Raw genomic sequence first — 27,366 nt, forward strand, 5'->3', positions numbered from 1 at the left:
GGAAAATGAATGTGTTAAGGAAAATATACTAAATGAAAATCTTGGCATCAGAGGAATTTGAAGTGAAAATATGTGCAAGATTCAAACCCATTTCATCAACCTCTGAATAAGCTAAAATGTAAAGACTCCTTTCTACACGGAAGAGATAAATACAAAATGATACTGCCAGTAGAATCGATTTTTAAAGATGAGATTTTTAAATTAATAAATCAGCATCATCCAATAACTCTTGGAGAACTGCTTGCTTTTCTTATCTATTCAAATACTTACCATTAATTGGGATTCATGTATGCTACTTTAAATAGGAGCAAATGGAAACTATGATTGTGGAATTAAGAACTGCATATTTGTAATGTCCATCTCTCTAAATAAAAGTTGAAAAAACCCATCTCTGCAAATAAAAGCTTACAAAAATGTAAAGATTGACTCCAGTTATATCCTTCACTATAAGAATCTCAACAGTAGAACAACAGCCTACTGCAAATTACAGTGAAACTATGAATAATTACAGAAAGCAGTTATTAACTAAAGTGCTTAATTGTATTAACATATTTAGTTATCTAGCAGAAAATTGACAAGCTACTTATACACAAAGCAAGTCTTACAAGGATCCAAATCAATATATTAATTGCATTGGATGCACAAATATGACTTCCAACATTGTAGAGGAGCACAAGTACTTGACTAAGCAATGTTACGGGGAAGGGAGGAAGAAGGGGAGGAAAAAAACTGGAAAACAAATATCTAATATCAATACTGCATCTGGAATAAAAAGGAAGAATGACAGAATGAGATGAATTGAATCTTGCTGAAACTTTAATTGGCCATGTGTCTTCGACACAACATCTTACTTTTCAGAAGTAATGAACAAGTTACTAAGTCAATTTCACTCACCAATGAAGTCATTTGATTTTCCAATATCATAATCCCAAACTGTTACTTCCAGAGTCTTTTTTGCCAAATCTGCTTGCTTGATTTCATAGCAAAATTCCTATATTAAAAGAAAGAGTAATAAACATGCTTATCGTTTGCTAATTACCCTGTTTGTAATTCATGGTTATATTTTCATTGTGATCATCTGGTTGATAACCAGGCTGAACAATTCGATTTTTCTGATGTTAAACCTGTCAATGTTCATTCAAAGCCGGGTGGGGGGACACCCTACTGTGAAATGAATGAATTTGGAAATACAACTCAATCTTTCGTCAACTTGATCATACTTATGAATATTCAATATTTCTCTAGTTTAAGCTTCTTTAAAATACAAAATCATGTTCTCATTATCCTGTTGCAAGATGGCAGCATTCAAACTATCTGCTATTCACTGTTGTGAAATAATTCTGGGTCACTTTATTTGCAGTTAGTTAAATTATCACTCACTTACATTTACAAGGGAATCGATCACAAGGATCTGCAATTAAAAAGTATTTGTGTAATGGATCACACAGCCTCCAACCATGCAACTGTCATGTACAGATTGAATTGAGAAAATAAATTTATAGCAAATTGATACATATTTGCTAACTATTAGTCAATTTGAAACATCTCCTAGTTCTTCTAAACTACACTTTATTGTGCTTCTAAACTACTGTTCCAAATTAAACACACAAAAGTTCTGAAAATTCATCTGCCAATATTCCAATGTGATAACTAAGATCAAATTTTCACCTTAGTAAAAAAAAAGCTTCAGTCTGACTCCTTTGCATTTTCTGAGCACAGTTATCACACGATTATTCATAATTAGATCTATAACTAACAAAGGGTGAAAAGAATTATTGATTTCTAACAGGAAAAATTCCATAGTGTCCCAGAACAAATTATTCAGTCATTTGTAAATACAAGAAAGGTATTTGACAGCCCTTATATACTTATTTTGGCTATTCTTCAGTTTTTTACAGATCTGCTACCTATTGATCTCACCAAGGCCTCAGTTACACAAGGTTTCAAAGGATATAACGGGGATTTACAGTCATGCTTCCTTGTGGATGGGGATGTGGCTAGTTGATCTTGCCCACCTCTTTAACATAGGCACAGGAAGCTTGTGTTTGTTTTGAGCGGACGAGACTGCCGGCATCCTCAGACTTTACTGGAAGACAAGGTGGTCCCGAAACAGGAGAAATCCATTAGAAAGAACTGATCTCTAATGTATTTCCAAGGCAACAATTGGTCCCATTGTTGTGACAGCTTACAGGAAGATACTGAGATAACAAGGTGTACAGCTGAATGAACACAGCAGGCCAAGCAGCATCAAAGGAGCAGGAAGGCTGATGTTTTGGGCCAAGACATCTAGGCCCGAGACGTCGGGCTGACGTTTCGGGCCTAGATGTCTTGGCCCAAAACATCAGCCTTCCTGCTCCTTTGATGCTGCATGGCCTGCTGTGTTCATTCAGCTGTACACCTTGTTATCTCAGATTCTCCAGCATCTGCAGTTCCTACTATCACAGGAAGATACTGAGGCAGGTTAGTGAAATATCTCCAGAGGGACACTTTATTTACACAAAGAGAGTCCTGGACACTGATCCAGCTTCCTCAGAGCCAGCTCTAAAATGAATTGAATCTCTGGCACTCCTGTTAATATCTGTAAGCCAGGGCTCTCTGTTTGGACCAGATAAACAACCCTTATCAGGGAACTCTTATTCAATGAGGTCCTTCTGGCTGACATCTTTAAATTAATACAGTTAGCATGGAGGGTGTAAGGGCCAAGGGTGGAGGTTGGGTTAGAGTTGACAAGGGGGTCAGAAGGGACCATGCACTGGCATGAGTTGGAATGGGGCCATAACAGGCTGTAGAGATGGGTGGCAGCATGGGTTGTAAACGTTGTCATGAAAGGGAAATTGAGAGTAATTAGAGGATAACAAGAAGACTACAGGGTAGATTTTTAAGAAAGCAGCTAGGATGAAGCCCTGGGGAACTAAGACAGGTCTTTAAAGTGGTTGCCTTGGCATTGAGCCCACATTTTATCTGTAACTATGAGCAGCAGACTTGATTCCACCCTGTACCCACTTATTTACCCCTCCCCCAAGAATGTAGATCGTGCTATTCATGGATTGCTGAGGGTGCTGCAGGTGTGGGAAATCTCCTGACTCAAGTTGTCCACCTCAGGATCAAAATTTGGGATCTAGGTATCTCCAACTCCCAACATTTCTGCTTGTATACTAAATGCAAAGAATATCAGTGTAAAGGTTGCTCACAATTATCTCTGTGGCTGCTAGGAGTTCAGGAAAATGAGAAGGACTGACCTACATTTTCCCTTCTATTTCTTTCTGAAAAATGTGCTCTCTTACTCCTTGGGAAAACCATTGTACCTTTCAATTCAGCATAACTGTGCTCCAATGCATTATGCAGTGCCTTGTTACTCTTGCAGCATCTTTCTGAGAATTGTTTTCTTTAAGCCAAACATACCATGAAGTGGAGTTATTTAAATTACGTTTGTAAATACCTCATTAAATTCTGGATTAAGTGTTTTCTTTTTCACAGCTGTCTTATGTTTTGATTTCTTGTCCACATCTGGCTTCAAATAGCTGGAAGAAAGATGTATTTAAAAGTTATGTGATAGCTGTAGCATTACTAAAACTCAATACTTCACTAAACAAAAGCAGGGAAGTTCTCCTTGGTTCTGGACCAATATTTGTTCGACAACATATTCGCTGGTCAGTCTCCTTTTTTGAATCCCCATTCTCTGACTACCTCCCTAATTCTAGGTACACGTAATTACTCCTATCCTCCGACCTCACAACTTTCTCTCCCTCCCCTCTCATTGACATCAGTTTGACGTTTTAGGGAAATCACTCACCAGGAGTGGGTGCATGAGAAAGTTACCAAAAACTGGGATCCCTGCACACGCTGCAGAGCTGTCTATTGGTTCCAGGTCCAGAGCTTAGCCCGATTGTCAAACTTGGTGGTTCGATGCGAGCTGGTCATTAAAGGTCACAGGGCAGCACAGTCTGTGCCTGCACTGGGGATAGGGAGGGATTTATCAGATGTTGGGGAGGGATTGTTGGAGAGGGGACTGCTTGGGATGGGGTGGTAGGAGGTGTCAAATGGACAGAAGGTGGAAGTGTATTGGTTGGGATGCTGATTTTGGGAAATTTGCCAGCCTTCAATGGTAGTGGAGAGGAGGTTCAGGACTCATTTCCCTATAAGGGATTAATTACTTGCCCACCTCAGTTAAAGCCACAAATAGTCAGGTAGGGGTCAGGGAAAGGCAGGCTTTTCAGACTTTAACATCCTACCTTTTACCCTAGCCTGCCTTTCTAAAGTTGAAACTCCCCCAACCAACAGGACATGGCTTCTGGAAGGAGGCTTGTCTTAGCCTAGCTAAATATTTGAATAGGAACTAAATTTGGTGTTAATACCATTACTTCTCACAAACATCATTAATTATCTGCACAAAATCATCACACAAACACTCTGCAAGTTCATGCCATAAAAAAAACTTGAAAATATTACAAACTGTGAGGAGGATAGTTTTAAGACAGACAGACTGGTAAATGACCACATCCAATTTAATGCAAGTAAATACAGACTGGCAAACATTGTTAACAAGACAAGGAAAGCATAATAAAGAATACAGTTATAGAGGGGATGCAAGAGCAGAGACATCTGGTGGGTATATCTGCACAAATCATTGAAGGTGTCTGTGCAGGTTGAGAAAGTGGGATTCTAGGCTTTATAAGTATCAAATAGAGTGCAACATTAAGTAAGTTACAATGAAGATTTATACATTGAAGATTTGCTTTCAACTACAGTATTGTGTCCAATTTTAGGATAGATTTCAGAAGGAGAGCTGTTTTTTGGTGAAGAAAGTGTTGAGATGAGATTTATGAAATGTTTTCAAATCTTGAAGCATTTCGACAGACTCGGTGGGGACAAACTGTTCTCACAGGCAGAAATGTTACAATCTAGACGACACTGATTTAGGGTGACTGACAAAAGAATAGGAACAATATGACAAAAAATCTTTTTATGTAAAGCATGGTTAAGGTCTGAAATACACAGGGTGTGGTGGAGGCAGATTCAAAAGTGGCTTTGTAAAGGATACTGGGTTAATTATCTTAAGAGAAAAGCAAACAGCAGGACTACAGGGAAGAAAAGGTGAGGGAGTGGAACTAGCTGAGTTGCTGTCATAGAGGTAGTTAGGACATACGGGCTGAATGTATTCCATCTATAATGGAACCATTCTGTGAATGTAGAGACACTTGTTTGGGCCTAAGGACCTTATACATGAGAGGTGATGGGCTGGTGATGGGCAGAAATTTAGAAATAGATAAATAGGAAGATGCAGTGCTCAAGGACTTGCCTTTTCAGTAGAAAAGAAAATTGAAAATAGGCTTCCCATTTCTTATCACCTATTTGCACTCTGTAAAAACTAACTTCACAGTGATTATTCTTTCTTGAATAATGTCTTAGTCAAACTGTATTTATCAATAATCTATCCAACATCAGTGTTCACATAAAGCAGGCCCTAGAAATGATTTGCCACATGATCGGTGGATTGAAAGGTTAAAGGTTCTCAGCTACCACATTAGATTTAGGCAACTTTAAACTCTAGAAAAGCACTGACTTCACAGAGATTTAAGTGAAATATGAAAGGATGAGATTTGGTTCAAGACAGATTATTCAAATTCAAACATGTTGGGAGTGCTGGGAGCTTAGCTGTAAGTTTCTTGAGCACAGACTTGGCATTGATACCAGGAAAGTCACAGAATCTTGTTGATTCTTGAGCAATTTGCCAGCCTGCAACAGGCTTGTCCAGACTTGTAAGTCCTCATGAAAATTCTGATATCAGCGATATGTCATCACATAACCCCGGAAATCTGTTTGGCTGCCTTCAGGAGTTAGAAAAGAATTTTCTTGATTTCTAGCCTCAACTGAGGTAAATTTTCCTTCAGCTCTCCCAGGATTATAGCCGGCATCATGGGCTGGAGGAGACAGAGTGGGCTGCTGATATCCAAGCATTAGATCATAGATCTTAGAATGCCTACAGTGTGGAAACAGGACCTTTGTCCCAACAAGTCCACACCGACTCTCAGAATATCCCACCAAGATGCATCCCCCTATGACCCATCAATCTGTGGACAATTTTGCATGTCCAATTCACCTAGCCTGCGCATCAGTGGACTGTGGGAGGAAACCACAGCACCCAGAGGAAACCCACACAGACACAGGGAGAATGTGCAAACTCCACACAGACCAAAGGTGGAATCAAACCCGGGTCCCTGGCGCTGTGAGGCAGCAGTGCTAACCACTGAGCCATCCACATTCTACCGCGTGAAAATAAAGGCTAGGTGCAATTGACCAGCTGGTCCTTGCACGAAACCATGTTAGTTGTAATATAAGGCTCCTCACCATTTCTTACTCTCTCTGTCTTTGTTTTCCTCCTTTACGTTCCTCAAATTACCTCTGTCACATTCTCTCTTTCTTCCAAGCTTCTCCCTCTCTTTGATCCCATCCTGCTACCTGTCCATTTGCTCTTTACTCACTTACTCCTTCTGTTTAGCTGTGGGTCCAGAGCTAGCAGGATTTAAAGCACCCCGGAAAACCTTGAGACCACTTAGTAAGATGACAGAGATTGCAAGCAGCGGAAATTTAAGGCAAGGGAAAGTGTTTCCCCAGCATCAGACGGTAAAGTTTAACATAAATCAAGCATTCAACAATTGTGAGAACTTGGTCTAACTTGCTTAAACTACAAATTGCCAGAAAGAACACAGGAAGTCTGACCCTGCCAGCAACATTCTGATTCAGCCGATTTTTCAGTGAAGGGCATTCATGCTGCACATTGCAAAACTGCATTTTAAAGTTGCTTTAAAACAAAAGCAGCCATAAGACTGTTATTGGTTACTTCAGAAAGAGTTTGGCATTCCCATTTTCACACAAACCCCAGGAGAGAAACATGTTTGTGACTAATGTCAACAAAATTTGAATGAAATTAAAAGAACATGCAACTTTTCAAAGCGTGCTTTGAGAGAAAGACGTTTCATCAGTGGCACCAACAAAAATCTACAGGCAATCACAGCGATCCTTCAATACCACACAGGGTGAGCAAAAATCAATCATCCATTGCTGGAGTGCACAATGGTTTCAAGAAAATGTTCGAACACCAAGAGGAGATTTAAAAAATTAAAAGGCACAGTAATAGAATAAAATACATGGGGGGAAAAGGATAACCTATTATGTGAAGAAAGTAGGTCTGGAAAAAGCCTCTTGACTTAAAACAACCCAAAAATACACCAGAACATTGTCATAAAAGGAACAGGAAAGGACATTTATAGGTTTGAATGTTCCATGGCTCTTTGACTAAGACAGGAGGTGGGTAGAGAAAATTGCAGGCAAATACCCATCAGCTGTGTCCATAACACATTTGTGTCTCCATGGGGTTATGGAACAGTTTGACTGATTTAAACAACAGCAGCTTGGTCACAGGGGGTAAGCAATTCTGCCCCTCAAATATGGGCATGCTCTGAAAACTGACTGATTGTACATCTGTTGCACAGGTTGCCATTGCATTTGGGATGGTGGGGCTGCTGTCCGTGAAGCCATGCAATGCCACAGTGACAAGGCCTGCAGCTGTTAAAGCCAGAGGCTGCAATCTCTTTGCACTCATCCAGTCTGAAAATTGACAGTAGCTAAGGCAGTGCCTGCTTCTATGGGGAGGGTCTACCCAATTTGTAAAGACCCCAACTAGTTTGGCCTCCTTACTAGCCTGATTGGAGGCTATAGGAACGGGAGAACCCTCACTCTTCCCAGCATACATCAGCAATTCCTACTTCTAGATCTGCTGATCTTTGACTCCTGGAAGGTCTCTTCTTTGCCCTCAGTCCTTGACAGAATGCAGCTCTTGCAGGATAGCACTTCTTTTAAAACCACCCTACTGCTGGTATTTGTGTGCTCTGGACCAAAACTTCATCCCCAGGAACAAAGTTCCATAATGAAAGTTCAGTCCAATGAGATTGTGAGAAAAGAGTAATTCAAGATACACACAGAAGATATAATGCTGGTTGACAATTAAATAAGCAAGAATACAACAGATTTTATGTGAATTACATGATGTGCCAGGAATTTTTAATGTTTTTACATCAATCTGTTACTGAATATTCCTAAAAAGGCGAAACTGCCACAGTCTTGAGCCTGCATGTAGAATTCACGCCCAAGTTTAACATCATTGGTTTAATGTATCAGAGCATGGATGTATTTATTGTACCAACAAATCCAGCTGCACTGGAAGTATGACAGACACAGCATGTAATGGCAACGGGTCTTCGAATATTAATGACATAAAGTTGAAGATATAATTAAACATGGTGTTAGTGTATTGTGACAACTATGTAGCCTTTCCTTGACAGTCTTCCCAGTACAGTTGTTGTTCTGTTATTGCAATGCTGAAAAGAAATCTTTTTATTGACAGCTTCCATCTCACTGAGCAGACTTCAGGCCAATCCCCATCCAACTAGCTGCTCTGAAAACTCTGCTTGTATTTTGACAGCTGTGACAAACGCACAACAGGTGAGATGATTCACAACACCCTTAAACACAATCAACATCATTCTAAGTAAAACAATCTACCACATTCTAAAACATATAACTGTCAATTTGTTCCACCTGCCAATGTTTACACATCCTGAAAAAAATTTTGGGTCTGCATTTAGATACACATCTTTTCCAAAAACAAATCTGTTCTTCCTTAGGCCATACCCCATCTGTACCAAGTTTCATTGAAATCTATCCTACAGTGGTAGAGGTAAATCTTATTGAGAAAGCATAGAGAAAGTACTATAATTGTGCAGATTAACAGAAAATGCAAGACTAGTGAGATGTACAATCTTCTAGAAATATATTGTTCCTCTGCTATACTATTCTATGTACATATTACTTGATGATTGTCTGTCACGATTATTTGAATTGGTCAGTTTAAGACATGTGCCTGGTGGTGGATTTATTTGGTGGCAAGTTACCTGCCATCTGTTTCAATGCAGTGTCATCTGCAGAGAATCTGTGATGTCAAAAGGAAAAGCACTTTCTCAAATTGGGCTTGTGCAGACAGACAACAAAAGAAAAACACAAGGAAAAAATACACGCAAACTGTAGCATAAAAGGTGAGGAAAATGAGCAGACATATACAAGGAATCAAGGAGCAAATAGTAAATAGATAAACAGAAAATAATTACTTCGTTCACTTTTTGAAAACTTGAAAGAGTACATTTTCCTCTGACAAAATGAAATTATACACTTGTAAATTTCAGAGCAGTTGTTCAGTAGTAAATATCACTTCTTAAGGCCAGTTAAAATGCAGTTACTCTAGATTATGCAAGCTCCAACTTTTCCTTGGCTAGAATGTTCTGAAGTCGTACCACCAAGTTTGGAAGCAGGATCTCTGTAAAACTCTGAGGGTGCTTTTATTGCTGCCAACCCACCTGCCCTGACTGAACTGCAATTGTATTGGCAATGGGTGAAGTCCACCCTAAACTCCAACTAAGTCTGGTAAGAGGTCAATTAACAGCCAAATATTTGACCCAACCATCAGACCAGCCAGAACATGTTAGAGATGTGAGAAAGCCTAGCGTGTTATTTTGGTCATGCCTTAAGTGGCAAAGGGGAGGGAACGCATTCTTCATGGTCCCCAATTTTTGTGCAAGGGGCTCACCCAAGGTTTTCCTTGCCTGGGTTCTCTGTCCACTCTCGCCCTGCCACTAAGACCACCACAGATTTCTAATCATACCAACCATTTGGCCCAATTTTCCGTCCCTAGCATGCCAACCCCGACACCTAACACCATCCTGTATCCAGGACTGTCCGGTTGCACTACGTGTAGTTTCAGCAGTGACCACCAATATGGGTGGCACTGCTGGGCCAAAGAGCTTCCAGCAAACAGATTGGTCTAGAGGTTATTCTCATAGCATTAAATAGCTAGAATGGAAAACTCTTACACAGATTAAATTCTATCCTACTTGTAATTGAAGCAAGGATTTTACCAAGTGCTAACAGTGAGTGCTGACAGACGTGCTGTGATTAGTTCAGGTATACTAAAATCTAGGTCATAATTGTGTGTGAGATGGCAATACGGTGCTCAAGTGAATACTTATGTCCTCATAGCTCATTACCCACTCAATTCAGAAAGCAAAGAGAACCCAAGCAGTAACCTCACGCACTGAGCACTAGGAACAGCCCTACCTATTAAAGTATGGACCAGCAAAGGTACATGCACAGAGGTAAATCAGCATAAGGTCTGTCATTAGCACAGACATTAAACTGATTTCTCCCTTGCATTTCACTTTAGATTTTCAAACATTTTCCAGGATTGTGCTTCTTGTGAATACATATGACTTATCTGTTGAGATTTTCTCACAATTTTTCTTCATTCCAGTGGTGTGCAGTATTTAACTTTAATAATATAGACTCAATAATTCCAAACCCTTTGATATTTGTGATCCAGAATTTCATGGCCCTTGGGCCGTCTGCTTGAAGTTTTTATATTGTATCCAATAAAAGAAAACCTTTAGTAATCCCCCTCAGCTTGAAGTTTGCTCTGCTAATGAAATACAGAGCCTACATGTCGCTATAGAAACCAGTGCCTACCTCTCCATTGGTGATGCTTTCCTTCACACTCTGTTGGAACTAGCATCTCCCGGTCAAAATAACTTCAATTTTTTAAAAAGTAATTATGGTTGTTGAAGTAGATACGTGTAGTATGTCACATTGAAATGCTAATTCTGGCAAACATTTTGCACATAATTCACTTATAAATGCCCCGCATGAACTGTGGAGTCATTCTGAAAAGTAAAACAGGAAATATATTTCACTGTGGCCCACCAAGCTCAGTCAATTCATGTGCCTAAACAGCTTCAACTGTGATATTAACGACCCAAACATCCTTAGTATTGTGGAGGTGGGTGTGTATGTGTGTGTGTGGAGTTTGGGCGCAAGAGTTTCAGGGTGAGATAGAGAGAGAGAAGAATTAAGCAGTCCTGATCCTAACGAAAAATGGACATTTGAAACAGCTATGTTCTTTGTCCTCAGAAATATTATCTGACTAGTTCCATTCAAGAATACAGTTCTATTCAAGAATGAGTGGCACAGTGGCTCAGTGGTAGTACCATTACAGTACCAGGGACCCAGGTTTGATTCCATCCTTGGGCGACCAAATGTATGGAGTTTGTACATTCTCCCCATGTCTGCGTGGCTTTCCTCTGGGTGTTCCAGTTTCGTCCCACAGTCCAAGGATGTACAGGTTAGGTGCATTGGTCATGCTAAATTACCCTCGTGTCTAGGAATGTGCCAGTTAGGCAGATTAGCCTTGGGGGTTACAGCAATAGGGTAGGGGGCTGGCTCTGGATGGGATGATCTTCAGAACGTCAGTGTGGACTTGATGCACCAAATAGCCTGCTTTCACATTGTAGGGATTCTATAAGAATATGGCTTGTAATATTTAAGTTATAGCTACAGTCAATCTTTCCCACTGTTAAAAGTTCACCACACTTCAATTTTCATGAGCAATGCTTCGGATGAATTCAGCTGAATGAATCATAGTAAAATCAGTCCTGACTGTTTTAGAATTTCTAATTCCTAAATGCCTGGTGAAAAGTGATAAAGACCAAGTCTTAGCAGAGGCCTCTGCTAACCTTATCGAACTGTAATTCAGCTGTGCTCGAAAACAGAAAGCATATGGGTAAATATTCGACTATGCTGGAGGCTGTAACCTCCTGTATGCTGATATCAGATGAAATAACTTTCAGATACATAAGGTGTATATGTGAAGATAGGTTGCCAAGGATAATTGGTATACTGACCTCTTTGGCTCAGCTGTTTGAATTTATCCAACTGCTGCGAAATAAGAACTATGCCGAGCGTGTCCTGAGCAATCACATTTTTTGGAACGCACTTCAAGCTAAAATGTGCAACCGTGTAATATTATAATATAGCATTATAGATGTAGAATAACATTTAAGATTAAAATTAAGATTGATGGTTAACTGTCATCACTGCATCTCCATGCCAATGATTGGCCCAATCAATCAGCATTCTCTTCACATTCTGTATAAAACAGTGTCTCTTTTCTTCCAAGTCTGTCTTTTGCATTCTAGTTTTGATCAGTGCAAAATGAAAAGCTTTGACTTCGAGTCTTCTTTTCATGGTGTTAATGTATTTCAATCTGAAATGGTTCTGAAATCTAAACAAAGGCAATTATGAGGGTATGAACACTGATCTGGGAAAGCATATTCTGAAGTTTGATGTCAGATAGGCAACGGCTAGCATTTAAAGAATTAATGCATGGTTTTCAAAAACAAAACATAAATGCTTTTAAGGTAAAAACACCTAACAGTGAAAGTGAGGCAGGGATAGCTAACATGGGAAGTTAAAGATAGCATTAGCTCCTAGGAGGAGGCTTATAATTTTGCCATAAAATTGGGGATTGGGAGAACTTTAGAATTTAGCAGAAGATGGACAACAAAATTGATAAAGAAAGGAAAAATACAATGTGTATATAAAATAACAAAGACTTAAAAATCAACTGTGAAAGCTTTTACATCTAGGGATTCAACATAAGAGCTTATATCAAAAGGAAAGGATGATCACGGACAAATGTGGATTCACAGCAGGCAGAGACAATAAAAAAATTATCAGGAAGCAGGGAAATGGCAGAAAATCTAAATATGTACTTTGTGTTACATTCACAGAAAAAAAAACACACACAAGTCACTCTAAAATATTTAAGAGCTGAGGGGCTAGTAAGACAGTGGAACTGAGATAAATTTGTATTAGTAAAAATGTACCCTTGGAGAAAGTATTGAACTTGAAGTTGACAAATCCTGTGACCTAATGACTTTCACCCTAGAGTATTGAAATGGTAGCTACAGAGATGGAATAGTGATCATCTTTCAAAATTCTATTAAAGGAGGGAAGAGAGAAAATGGGGAAGTACAGACCTGTCAGCCCAATGTCAATTATGAGCCATATTCTTATCCCTCAGTGCACTCTGCTGACTGGGAGAGAAGAGAATGCCAACCTCTTTCCCCACAAATAGGTGTCTAGCTCGTCAGTTTGCTGGGGAAACGTGCATGTGCATCATGGCAGCTTGCCCAATAATCAGTCTTTTGTTGAACATTGATAAGAAACAAGCCAATACATTCAGCCACTAGCAACAGATTACAACCTTACCATTTTCCTGGCCCAAGCCTCAGATACAGCAGGCTCCTTATAATCACGGTGTTATAGCCGACCCTGATTTGAATTTCTGACGTTTTACACACTGTAGTAAAAAGACTGCACTCCGACAACATTACCTACTGTAATACTGATTCAGCACTTATGCCAGTGAAACCCTGGAACATGTTGTCATCACTTTCAGTTTTGATTACTTCCTGGCTGATCGCTCATAGTTTGTCCTCTGTAAACAAAGCTCAACTGCAACTCTGCTTAACAAACCCAATCCTCTCTCATATTCTGCTCACCCATCATTCTTGTCTTCAATGCCCCAGAGTGGATCTTGACATTCTTCTAGCTCAGACTTCAAATTCCCTATTGTTTAAATACCTCTTTGGTCTTATTTGTCCCCTATTTCTGCAAACTTCTCCAGTCCTACAAGACCTTTATAGAAATCAGCATTCCTTTAACTCCAGAGATAACAAGGTGTAGCGCTGGATGAACACAACAGACCAAGCAGCATCAGAGGAGCAGGAAAGCTGACATTTCGGGTTGAGACCCTTCTTCAGACCTGAAACATCAGCTTTCCTGTTCCTTTAATGCTGCTTGCCCTGCTGTGTTCATCCAGCTCTACACCTTGTTATCCCAGATTCTCCAGCATCTGCAATTCCTACTAGCTCTTCCTTTAACTCCAGTCCTTTTGGGCTTCACCACTTTCTTTTACCCGACAACTGATGGCACAGCTTTCTGTTGTCTATGTTCCACAGGGTTCCTCCCACAAATCTCTCTGCCTCTCCACCTTCCATCTGTTTTTAAACTCTTTGAAAAGCTTCTCCTTCAGCAAGATTTTGTTCCCTCTGATAATCTTTTTATTGGATCAGCATTTTTTTTAAGGCTGTGTGAATCGACTCTTTGAAGAATACTGTACACAAACAAGACACTGTTTTTGACAATTTATATTAACATTGAAGGATTAAAATAGCCCAATATAGTAGGTTACTGATACTAGAAGTTGGAATGATGTGATAATTTATAGCCTCTCTTATGCTGTTGTAATCAAAGGAAACGGAAATTGGTGCATGGGAACCACCTCAGACGTATAACTACCCTAAAGTAAAGACAAAGTTACCAAAGAGCCAAAGATCCAGTTACTCGTGGTGTACCACAAGGGTCGGTGTTGGGCCAGTTACTAGTGGTGTACCACAAGGGTCGGTGTTGGGGCCACTGCTGTTTGTCATTTTTATAAATGACCTGGATGAGGGCGTAGAAGGATGGGTTAGTAAATTTGCAGACGACACTAAGGTCAGTGGAGTTGTGGATAGTGACGAAGGATGCTGTAGGTTGCAGAGAGACATAGATAAGCTGCAGAGCTGGGCTGAGAGGTGGCAAATGGAGTTTAATGCAGACAAGTGTGAGGTGATGCACTTTGGTAGGAGTAACCAGAAGGCAAAGTACAGGGCTAATGGTAAGATTCTTGGTAGTGTAGATGAGCAGAGAGATCTCAGTGTCCATGTACACAGATCATTGAAAGTTGCCACCCAGGTTGACAGGGCTGTTAAGAAGGCATACAGTGTTTTAGCTTTTATTAATAGAGGGATCGAGTTCTGGAACCAAGAGGTTATGCTGCAGCTGTACAAAACTCTGGTGTGGCTGCACTTGGAGTATTGTGTACAGTTCTGGTCACCGCATTATAAGAAGGATGTGGAAGCTTTGGAAAGGGTACAGAGGAGATTTACTAGGATGTTGCCTGGTATGGTGGGAAGGTCTTATAAGGAAAGGCTGAGGGACTTGAGGCTGTTTTTGTTAGAGAGAAGAAGGTTGAGAGGTGACTTAATTGAAACATATAAAATAATCAGAGGGTTAGATAGGGTGGATAGGGAGAGCCTTTTTCCTAGGATGGTGACGGCGAGCACGAGGGGGCATAGCTTTAAATTGAGGGGTGAAAGATATAGGACAGATGTCAGAGGTAGTTTCTTTACTCAGAGAGTAGTATGGGAATGGAACGCTTTGCCTGCAACGGTTGTAGATTCGCCAACTTTAGGTACATTTAAGTCGTCATTGGATAAGCATATGGATGTACATGGAACAGTGTAGGTTAGATGGGCTTCAGATCGGTATGACAGGTCGGCACAACATGGAGGGCCGAAGGACCTGTACTGTGCTGTAATGTTCTATGTTCTATGTTAAAGACCCAGAGGAAAGCTCTGTCATTATAGAGAGAGATGACTTGTAGTTGAGTTTAATCAGGAGGTTACCACACCTCAGGCAAGGGGCAAGGTTGAGTTGGTGGGACCTTCATGGTGTGTGAAATTGAACCTATGCTATTGGCATCAGTCTGCATTGCAGACCAGCTATCTAGGCTAATCAGCTGCTCACTACCATATAAAGTTATCTGCTAATGCTAGAATATTCTGGCAGTAGTTGTGATTTAAATTTTTGCGTCAGTGTTATTCTATTCACTGTCATGTAAGTCTACTAACTTAAGTACCACTAATCTCCAAAACATTTTTCCTTCCCTCCTGCAAAACCGAATTCCGATCCACACGACATTCCTGTGTTCAATGAGTCAACAGAAACAAACTGTTTGCAAGGCCTTTTTAGAACTGGAATATTTGTGAGCAGCTGGCCGTGGGTCCACACTATTACACAGAAGCTAAAATATTGAGGGCAAAGGGTTAAAAGGCAATATTCAAAAGCTAATACTCAATATGATATTGTTTACGGCATTTTTTGAAATGACTATTATATTCTGGCTGACATCTGAAATACTTCGCTGCACTGTAATCTGCAATGTCATTGGCTTATCACAATTGTGGGAGATAGAATAGATTAGGTGATAGTAATCACACAAAAGTCAACAGATGTGATATTCCATAAGTAAATGAAAGCTCCACAACGGAGATATTACCATTTGCACTAGAATTATGTTTGTCTAGTGCAATATTTCTCTCTACCGCCTTTCTTAAGCTCTCTGAGTCGTGGTCTCACATCAACAAACTCAGTTGATAGAACACATTGCAGCTCAACACAGAAAGTTATAACACAGTGAGAAAGTAGCCATTTATGAAATAAACTTTTGATGATAGTTGTGGGAAATTACACTTTAGAGCTCACAGTCAAAAGATATACTATTTGTAGAATCACATTCAAAAGCATCATATTTTGACTAGTTTTAAGACATCTATATCCTGATTGATCTGATTTTTAGTTCCATTCACATACTAGTCAAGATGGAAAAGGAAGCAGAGTACCTTGAAAGATTAAAAGTCCTAGATAACAAAATGTGAGGCTGGACGAACACAGCAGGCCCAGCAGCACCTCAGGAGCACAAAAGCTGACGTTTTGGGCCTAGACCCTTCACCAGAGAGGGGGATGGGGTGAGGGTTCTGGAATAAATAGGGAGAGAGGGGGAGGCGGACCGAAGATGGAGAGAAAAGAAGATAGGTAGAGAGGAGAGTATAGGTGGAGAGGAGAGTATAGGTGGGGAGGTAGGGAGGGGATAGGTCAGTCCAGGGAAGACGGATAGGTCAAGGAGGTGGGATGAGGTTGGTAGGTAGGAGATGGAGGTGCGGCTTGGGGTGGGAGGAAGGGATGGGTGAGAGGAAGAGCAGGTTAGGGAAGCAGAGACAGGTTGGACTGGTTTTGGGATGCACTGGGTGGAGGGGAAGAGCTGGGCTGGTTGTGTGGTGCAGTGGGGAGAGGGGACGAACTGGGCTGGTTTTGGGATGTGGTGGGGGAAGGGGAGATTTTGAAGCTGGTGAAGTCCACATTGATACCATTGGGCTGCAGGGTTCCCAAGCGGAATATGAGTTGCTGTTCCTGCAACCTTCGGGTGGCATCATTGTGGCACTGCAGGAGGCCCATGATGGACATGTCATCTAAAGAATGGTTTGCGACTGGGAGGTGGAGTTGTTTATTGCAAACCGAGCGGAGGTGTTCTGCAAAGCGGTCCCCAAGCCTCCGCTTGGTTTCCCCAATGTAGAGGAAGCCACACCGGGTACAGTGGATGCAGTATACCACATTGGCAGATGTGCAGGTGAACCTCTGCTTAATGTGGAAAGTCATCTTGGGGCCTGGGATAGGGGTGAGGGAGGAGGTGTGGGGGCAAGTGTAGCATTTCCTGCGGTTGCAGGGGAAGGTGCCGGGTGTGGTGGGGTTGGAGGGCAGTGTGGAGCAAACAAGGGAGTCACGGAGAGAGTGGTCTCTCCGGAAAGCAGACAGGGGTGGGGATGGAAAAATGTCTTGGGTGGTGGGGTCGGATTGTAGATGGCGGAAGTGTCGGAGGATGATGCGTTTAAAAGTCCTGTTGTTTTATCTCTGGACTTTGAATTGCTTTATGTCTCAATGATTAAAAAAAACTACAAAACAGCCAAGGGAGTCAACATAAGAGCTTAGCACAAAAGGCAATTACCATCAAAGTACATTTCTATTGCATTCATACTACACGCCTGGCTCTCTTACATCACATTTAGTCAAAGTACATGCAACAGGTAATGAAAGTGGAATCTCATGCTGCAGAATGGCTAACAAACCATGATCATTGTGTAAAAGATGTGCTACAAATGCCTCAACATTCCATATTAAAATGCATCTTTTTGTTCAGCTGAGGTTTGTACTCTTGGCTATGTGTGCATTTCTGCCTATGATGGGCGTGTGTTGAATCTCCAGGGCTTACTCTGAATCAAGCAGGCTGTCAGGACTATGCTAGCAAAGCTTTTAAACCAGATGATAATTTGGTACATTCATCTAATGATTATTTATATCTCATATAAAATAAAATCTTGCTTACATCACATGCTTTGTTCATTACACTTGCTCTTGATAATATCATACCTTTGTTGTTACACTTTGATTACTTCAAAGTAGCAAATTGAAGTTGAAGAGCTGGAGGACAATTGAAAGTGAGCAAAATGGTCTTTAAAATATATAGGAGGAACTACTAAGGATTTATATGAAAAAAAATCCATGTGGAAAGACCGATAAAAAGGTGCCAAATTAGTCACTCCAAATACATTGAGCTAGATCTTCTTGTTGGTGTGACTTGCATTTTTTCTGCACCATTAAACTCGAACATTTTGTACATATGTTGAGGCAAATGTATTCGGCTCACAATGTGGTGACAGCAATAGGACAGTAAAGATCTCAGTAAACAATGGGGCCAGCAGTATATCTTCTTAACCAATGAGTTGCAAGAGCTGGGAAAGAAAAAAAAATTACAAGAACGGGTGAATTAGGAGTGAACTAGTTCCAAATCAGTTTGGTAAAATAGACAGGAAGATGGGATTAAGATAGAAAATTGATACAGGGAAATTTTTAAAAAGACTTTTATCGTTATAAAGAATTTAGCATCTGATGGTCCATGACTGCACAGTTTAACCTGTTCTTTTAAAGCTAGAGAGTTTATTGGCATTGCATTAAAATGAATACCTTATTAAAAAGATAATTCCTGGGTTAAATACTAGTTTTAGCTTTCTGTGACAAATTAAATGGGTGATTAATTAAACAACGCTTAAAAATAACAGGGAAATGGTCGGTGCAATAATGTATAAAGATCAACCAATAAGGGTTTGTGTGATGTAATGGTACAGTCCTTGCCTTTGGACCAGGACAACTGGATTCAAGTTCCACCTGACCCAGGCATACATCATAACATATCTGAACAGACTGATTAAAAATATCCAAAATTGGTAATTGATTTCTGGAAATGCAAACTGCAATGAATCCTTTTAACATACCCCATGCAGTTTATTGAAAACAAAATAACACTTTAGTTTATCTGTTAGATTAAAGTGGTTGGTGATAGGGTTGTTATTTAGTGTGAAATTGGGAATCAGTTGTTTGGTCAGTTCTAGTGCTTAAAGGGTTGCTTTGCACTGTTCTCTTAAAATATGGTCAGGGAGAGGGATTTTGCAGTGTTGGAGATCCACTGACGTCTGTATTCAAGAATCTAGATATTGTACTCTAGATAATTCAAATACAGCTACTGGTTCTAATTACTCAGCAAATATTGATTCCTTTTCATCCAGGGCACCTGCTTTGATGGATTGATATTGGCTTTTTTGCTCCCCAACATCATGTTTAAAAATGTTCTCATTCTCAAAGTTAAACTGCTTCCCATTATGGCCCAAAAACCAATCTCTGCCCTCCCCATTCACACAGCTACTTCTTCGCCATCTAGAAACATAGAAAATAGGAGCAAGGACAGGCCATTCAACTCACTGAGCTCACACTGCCACTCAACATGATCATGGCTGATCCCTTATCTCAACACCATATGCGTACACTCTTCCTATACCTCTTGACACCTCTTGCCTCTAGAAATCTGTTTTTTCCTTAAATACATTCAGTGATCCGATCTCCAAAACTTGTGTAATTTGTTTGAATCACTTGCTTGGATAGTCCAAGAAATAATTCATGGATCCCTAGAGTATGAAAGCAGGCTATTCAGCCTATTGGGTTCATTCACCCTCCAAACACTTATCCCTGTAACCATGCATTTCCCATGGCTAATCCACTTAGCTTGCACAGCCTTGAACACTTTGGGCAATTCAGCATGGCCAATCCACCTAACCTGCACATCTTTAGACTGTGGGAGGAAACCAGAGAACTTGGAGAAAATCCACAGGGAAAGCATGTAAACTCCACAAAAATAGTCACCTGAGGCTGGAATCAAACCTGGATAACTGGTGCTGAGAGGCAACAGTACAAACCACTGAGTCACTGTGCTGCCCTTGCAAAGGGAAAGTGACCAGATAAATTACTCTGCCAGTTACCGTTCTTCATTATTCTTCCTTGCCTTCACAGCAAACACTGCTAAAGTTGACCATATCACCCTCTCATGGCATCTCTACACCAATGATCTGGAGACTGGTACCACCCTCACACTGTCCCTGATTACAGGTAGAACACCTCCAGCAATAGTAGGAATTGTCGATGCTGGAGAATCTGAGATAACAAGGTGTAGAGCTGGAAGAACACACAGGCCAAGCAGCATCAGAGGAGCAGGAAGGCTGACGATGCGGGTCTAGACCTTTCTTCAGAAATGGGAGAGGGGAAAGAGATTCTAAAATAAATAGGGAGAAAGGGGGAGGCAGATAGAAGATGGATAAAGGAGAAGATAGATGGAGAGGAGACAGCAAGGTCAAGAAGGCGGGGTTGCACACAGTAAAGGTGAGTGTAGGCGGGGAGTTAGGGAGGGGATAGGTTGGTCCAGGGAGGACAGACAGGTAAAGGAGGCGGGATGAGGCTAGTAGGTATGAGATTGGGGTGGGGCTTGAGGTGGGAGGAGGGGATAGGTGGGAGGAAGGACAGGTTAGGGAGGACAGCGGATATAGTATACCACATTAGCAGATGTGCAGGTGAACATCTGTTTGATGTGGAAAGTATTCTTAGGGCCTGGATCCAACACATCATCCTCCGACACTTTCACCATCTGCAATCCAACCCCACCACCAAAGACATTGTTCCCTTCCCACCCTTATCTGCTTTCCAGAGGGACCACTCTCTCCGTGACTCCCTTGTCTGCTCCACACTCCACACCAGCCTCACCACCCCCGGCACTTTTCCCTGCAACCCCAGGAAGTGCTACACCTGCCCCCACACCTCCCCCATCCCAGGCCCTAAGAAGACCTTCTACATCAAACAGATGTTCAGCTGCACATATGCTAATGTGGTATACTGTATCTGCTATTCCTGTTGTGGCCTCCTCTACATTGGGGAAACCAAGCAGAGGCTTGGAGACCGCTTTGCAGAACACCTACGCTTGGTTCACAACAAACAACTGCACCTCCCAGTTGCGATCCATTTCAAATCCCCCTCCCACTCCTTGGATGACATGTCTATCCTGGGCCTCCTGCAGTGCCACAACGATGCCACCCAAAGGTTGCAGGAACAGCACCTGATGTTTTAAGTCCCATTAGGTGCTCAGATGCAAAGCCATTGATCTGAAATGTGCACTCTCACCTGCAAATATAATTTAACCTGCTGACAATTTTCAGTATTATTCTTTGTTTTTATTTCTAGCATCGGCGTGATTTTATTTTAAAAATGTTCCATTTCCTTTATGTGATCCTTTGCTGATCCTGGCTGTAGCTTCCAGCTGAGGTTACTGCTTCAGTCCGCAGTCAGTGCATTCATAATCCGGAACTTCAAGCTAATGTTCTTGGAACGTGGGTTTGAATCCCACCATGGCAGATGGTGAAATCTGAATTCAATAAAATCTGGAATTAAAAGCTGGTCTAATGATGACCAGTAACCATTGTTGATTGTCATTAAAAACCCATCTAGTTCACGAATTTCCTTTAGGGAAGGAAATTTGGCCTTACCTGGCCTAACTCACATGTGACTCCAGATCCACAGCAATGTGGCTGACTCAAATGAAATCCCTTCAGTTTAAAACCAATTAGCGATGGGCAACACATGCTGACCTTGCCAGTAACTCCCACATTCCATGTTCAAATAGGAAAAAAACTCTCACAAGACCATCATTAAAATGGCAATAAAATCAGAGTGATATCATTCATGTTCTCTTTCCCCAATTTAAATGAAAACAGAGCCAAGATCTATCTCTCCATTACAAAATCTGGTTTTGTAGTTGGTACAGGGACATGACGGTACCTTTCTCTATATTACCCCATGTTTACAAGGATGCTATGCCTCTCCTCTTCATCTTCAATTTGTACTGGCATTCTTTAATACCTCATCTCCGCAAACTACACTGACTGTCTTCTATCCTCCACAATGCATGAGACTCTCTTCAATTCCCCACAGACTGTGCTGGCACACTCCTTCGCCCTCATTTCAAAATTTAATTGTTGGTTTCCTGTGTCTTGAATCTACATTGACACATTTCTTCCTCATCGCATTTCCTGCTCTTTCTGTTTTGCTGGCATGGCGTTCCTTCACTCTTCTTTAGGTTATGATGATATTCTTCTTCCTCCCCAGCTAATGATGTCTTGTCTTCTCCCATTCCTAGTCTATGTAGGTGCCACAAAAATGAAACATTGCTGAGTTTTATTTTGGTTTTGTAGAGGTAATTTTAATCATTAGGAGTTAAACATTTATCATAAAATTATGGAATCTGACAACACAGACAAGCCATGCAACTCATCTTACTTTGCCAGATTTGGGAGGAGATATCTAATTGGTTCCACTCACCAGTTCCTTTCTTTTCAAATATATATTAAAGTTCCTCCTGAAAGTTATTGTTGAATTGGCTTTTAACACCTTTTCTCAATCATAACAATTTGTGAGATAAAATGATGTCTCTCAGTCTACCCTTTCATCAGTGATTTTCAAAGCACCATGATGTTGTTCATTCCACTGACTGCAAAGTTGGATTGAGAACCTAATTTACTTTTAAAACACTGCAGAGTAATTTATTCAGTTTATGTGTAAGACAGTCAGTTATTTTAAAATGTGACGGTTAGTCAAGTCCAGGAAGTCTTCATTGCTATTTTTGGAATATTTAAGCAGTGGTTGGTTGATGCACTGAGTCATCAGGCAATGTATACTTTAAAGAGATATAGATCAAATTACCATAGTAGCCACAAGATAGAGACAGTGAGATTTTCATTTTATTAATTGAATTGAAACATGAGGTGGAATCTAACACCTCTTCATGGCAGGTTTGGGGTTGGGGGCGGGAGAAGAATCCTATTGGCTGGGAGGGTGTCAGCGGTGGGTGCTGCCACCCTTCCAGCTCCACCCCAGTGAAGACTGTGCTAGGGAGGATCATGGAGGATCTGCATATTAACATAGTGGCAGGTGGCAAAATCGCCTTGTAAGAAGCCAGACAGGCAAACCCAAGTGTGCTGTGGTAGGAAATAATAGCTGATGATCTTCAAACATCGGGCTGTGATACTTCTTTTAATCCCCATGACATACAAATGAGACGCAGGTCAGGTACACTGAAGAATTCAATGAACTTTTATTACAGCTCACGGTATCTTCATATGTACATTACAGTCACAGACTCTGGGCTCAAGCTGAGCATTTGGATGTAGTGTAGCACACATCCCTCAGCACATCATGCTCAAAGAGGACTCAGTAAGATGGAGACTGAGAACTTTATAACATGACGGCACATGCCATGATACAGTGTTGGCATCATGAGCATGTCTCTTAAAGATATATTAGATTAGATTCTCTACAGTGTGGAAACAGAACTTTCAGCCCAACAAGTCCACACCGTCCCTTGCAGCATCCTACCCAGATTCAACCCCTCAAAACCCACACAGCCCTGAACACTACAGGCAATTTAGCATCGCTAATCCACCTAGCCTGCACATCTTTGGACTGAGAGAGGAAACCGGAGCACCTGGAGGAAACCCACGCAGACAGGGGGAGAATGTGCAAACTCCACACAGGCAGTCACCCGAGGCTGGAATCGAACCTGCGTCCCTCGTACTGTGAGGCTGCAGTGCTAACCACTGAGCCACAGTGCTGCCCTACTATAAGACATATCACACACCTGCTGCGAAACAATAACACTGCAGTGTAGGGTGAATGCAGGAATCTTCATCAGGCACTTGGACCTTGCAAAACTATCCCAAATTCCCACAGCAGGATTTGACCCTCCCACCCCATCTGAATAGCAGGAAGCAAACAACTGATGTCATGTCAACTGGTGTCTCATCCACACACTAGTCTCAACCCTCAGATGCCTATTCTAAACATGAGTATTGATACAATTGCTTAGAACAGGATATTTGACATGCTTCTTATTATGAATCAAATAAACATGCAAGATAGAAGGGAAGGGCCAAATATTCAAACAAAATCAAGACCAATATTAATATCAGTGATAATGGGAACTGCAGATGCTGTAGAATCCAAGATAACAAAGTGTGGAGCTGGATGAGCACAGCAGGCCAAGCAGCATCTCAGGAGCACAAAAGCTGACGTTTCGGGCCTAGACCCTTCATCTGATGAAGGGTCTGGGCCCGGAATGTCAGCTTTTGTGCTCCTGAGATGCTGCTTGGCCTGCTGTGCTCATCCAGCTCCACACTTTGTTAACCAATATTAATATGTTTTCTTTACTTTAAGCATCAATTTTTTTTTTCATGACTTTTCATTTAAATGGAATGTGTTTTTAACTTAGGCATTAGTTTTTTTTAATAAGTAATAATGCTATGGTATTTTCAACTAGCTTTGAAATATTTTCTTGTGAATTATTGTAATTTGCATAATCAGTGTTCAGCTTGGCCCAGCATGTTTAATATTCACCAGTTGAAGCCTTGCTGGTGATCCATTTCGAATAAATCTCTCTAATAGTTGGACTGGAACACACACTGCAATACCCCAAGGGTAGATTTTTGAAAGTGTTTTATCATAAATTATGTAGGAGCCATTAATCCCAGAAATCATTCCCACATCTGTCACTTCAAGTAAATGGCCCTAATTTATGTCCAGAGAGGGAAACAATCCATTTCTTAACTGACATGGAATACAAATTAGTGTTGGCAGGGCTACAATCTACAGATATATTGCAAGACAAAGAGTTATTGAAAGCTCATAAGCAACAGAAAACATTTGCCATAGATTCATTTCCATAATTTTCTATATTGAATGTATCAAATTAAAAAACATTTGTTGGGGAAAATACATACTGCCCCTTCTGCTCTTTAATTCCCTTTATTTACCTGGCAGTGGAGATGCCCATCAACAGCAGGGAAACCTGCAAAAAGGCAGACCATGGAGATCTTGCAGCAGTTAACAGAAGTGCCTCATGGGATTTTACATTTTCTTTCTCCCAGCTGGCAGTCAGCCAGATTGTGAAGCTGACTAGCTGCCAAGTGGGAAAGCCTGCGGTAAGCAATAGCATAGAATTGCAGCTCATCCCTTGTACAGAGCAAAAATCTTGGATGCTGAACTGTGGGTGAAGGTTTGGAGATGTTGTAGATGATGACAGGGAAATTGTGGAGGAAAGAATGGTCATGGGAGAGGAATGAAGACATTGAAGGGTAATTGGGAGATTACAGAGATATGGTAGATTTCTGGCTTTGCAATCAATGTAATTATCAGGTTAGAAAAAGTTTATGGGAGATTATAAGGTCACAAGGGATATTGGACAGATCATTAGGGATCATAATCTCACATAGGAGACTGTGACAGGAAAATCATCAAAGAAATCACCAGCAGATCAGGAGATTCATGGGTGCTCTGAGGCAGTTCTCAGGGGCAAGAAGTATATATGGAATAGGAATCTTATAGAGTCTCGAGGGGAGTTCAAGGGAGGTGTAAGGGTAATTGCAAGGATTCTAACTGAGATTATAAAGATCTCCGGGGAGAAAGCAGGAATTAGGTTGTTAGACTGGGTCTGTTGACCAAGTCAACAAGAGAAAAAGAACTCACTTGACCTTGTCCTCACCAATCTACTGAAAGCCAATGCACCTGTCCATAACTAAACTGAGAGGGGTAGCTACTGCACAGTTCTTGTGGAAATGAATTCCTGACTCCACATTGAGTCTATTCTCCATTGTGCTTTGTCACACTAGCACTGTGCTAAATAGGATAGATTTTGAAGTGCTATTGTTAGGATGCCATCAGGGCCCATTGCCTTTACAGTATTCAAAGACTTCAGCCCTTTCTTGGTACTTTGTGGAGTGAATCAAATTGGCTGATGAGTGGCATGTGATGTTCAGGAGCTCTGGATCATCCACCTGACACATCAGGCTGAAGATTGCTGCAAATGCTTCAGCCTTGTTTTTTGCATTGGGCCCATTGTTGAATATAGGGATAAACATCTTCAGCGAGTGGCTTACTTGTCCACCATTGCAATAACTCCTACAAGATCGATGGGAATCACCAATTAATCTACCTGTTGAATATGAGCTCCCTTGGTAGTAGGCAAAAGCCTACCTAGCTGGAACTCATCATCTGTGTCCTTTATCAAGCACCCCCAAAAAATAAGGTAATGATGGCATAATGGTTGTCAGTGGGCTAGTAGTCCAAACTGCTAAGTTAATGTCCTGTGGAACATGGATTCAAATGCCACGATGGTGAGATTTCATTTTGGGTCCTACTTGTAGAACAGCGATAGTGTCCCTACTCCTGGACCCAGATTCAAATGCCACCTGCTTGAGATGTGTACAATAAGATTTCTGAACAAGAATGATTAGAAAAATTGAACAGTAAGAAATAAAAGAAAATAATGCAGACCCAGATGGCATGCATTGCCCATAACAGACTTTGTTTGTAAATACTTGATTGGCTAAATGAGTGATTAGAGTCATACAGCTGTACAGCATGGAAACAGACCCTTCGGTCCAACTTGTCCATGCTGACCAGATGTCCCAAATAAATCCAGTCCCATTTTCCAGCATTTGACCCATATCCCTCTAAACCCTTCCAATTCAAATGCCCATCCAGGTGTTTTTTAAATGTTGTAATTGGACCAGCCTCCAACACATCCCTTGGGAGCTCATTCCATACATGCACCAAGCTCTGCATGAAAAAGTTGCCCCTTTGGCCCCTTTTAAATCTCTCCCCTCTCACCTTAAACCTCAGTCCTCTAGTTTTGGATTCTCCACCCCAGGAAAAAGACCTTAGCTATGCACCATGTCCCTTAAGATTTTATAAACTTCTGTAAGATCACCCCTCAGCGTCTAACACTCCAGGGAAAATAGCTCCAGCCTATTCAGCCTCTCTCTATAGCTCAAACTCTCTAACCCTGGCAACATTCTTGTCAACCTTTTCTGAACCCTTTCAAGTTTCACAACATCCTTCCTATAGCAGGGAGAACAGCAGTGAACGCAGTATTCCAAAAGTAGCCGAACCAATGTCCTGTGTATCCACAACATGTCATTGAAATTCCTATACACAATGCACTGATCAATAAAGGCAAGCATACCAAATGCCTTATAAAAACAGAAGTTGCTGGAAAAGCTCAGCAGGTCTGCTAGCATCTGTGAAGAAAACAATCAGAGTTAACGCTTTGGGTCTGGTGGTGACCCTTCCTCAGAACTTAGATTTTTCTCAGATTTACAGCATCCACAATTCTTTTGGCTTTTATACCAACCGCCTTCTTCACTATCCTGTCTACCTGGGATTCCATTTTCGAGGAACTGTGAATCCGCACTGCAAGGTCTCTTTGTTCAGCAACACTCCCCAGGACCCTTATCATTCTCCACCTGCCTTACCTTGGCCCATTGGCCCATCTGATCAAGGTGGATCAAGATAGTTTTTTTAAAAAATGGGGGAAAAGGTAACTGTGTTTTAGTGTGGGGG

The 27,366-nt window shown here is 41.2% G+C and overlaps 1 protein-coding gene and 1 long non-coding RNA gene across 3 annotated transcripts in view; one reads left to right on the forward strand and one right to left on the reverse strand.

Moving 5' to 3' along the window:
* LOC125464521 (uncharacterized) overlaps window positions 1–2,223 on the forward strand; it is a 29,951-nt gene extending 27,728 nt beyond the window's left edge. The window contains exon 5 of the long non-coding RNA XR_009447344.1: window positions 1,889–2,223. This is a non-coding gene — a long non-coding RNA (uncharacterized LOC125464521). The remainder of the gene's footprint in view (window positions 1–1,888) is intronic.
* Window positions 1–27,366, reverse strand: part of LOC125464519 (double C2-like domain-containing protein beta) — a 274,254-nt gene that overhangs the window by 5,376 nt on the left and 241,512 nt on the right. For both annotated transcript variants that reach the window (XM_048556969.2, XM_048556968.2), the window contains 2 exons: window positions 3,440–3,521; window positions 895–991 (listed from right to left, as the gene is read on the reverse strand). In XM_048556969.2, coding sequence (XP_048412926.1) covers window positions 895–991; window positions 3,440–3,521 — 179 coding nt within the window. The remainder of the gene's footprint in view (window positions 1–894; window positions 992–3,439; window positions 3,522–27,366) is intronic.

Source organism: Stegostoma tigrinum, chromosome 27 (genome assembly GCF_030684315.1).
Source record: "Stegostoma tigrinum isolate sSteTig4 chromosome 27, sSteTig4.hap1, whole genome shotgun sequence".
Taxonomy (NCBI): domain Eukaryota; kingdom Metazoa; phylum Chordata; class Chondrichthyes; order Orectolobiformes; family Stegostomatidae; genus Stegostoma; species Stegostoma tigrinum.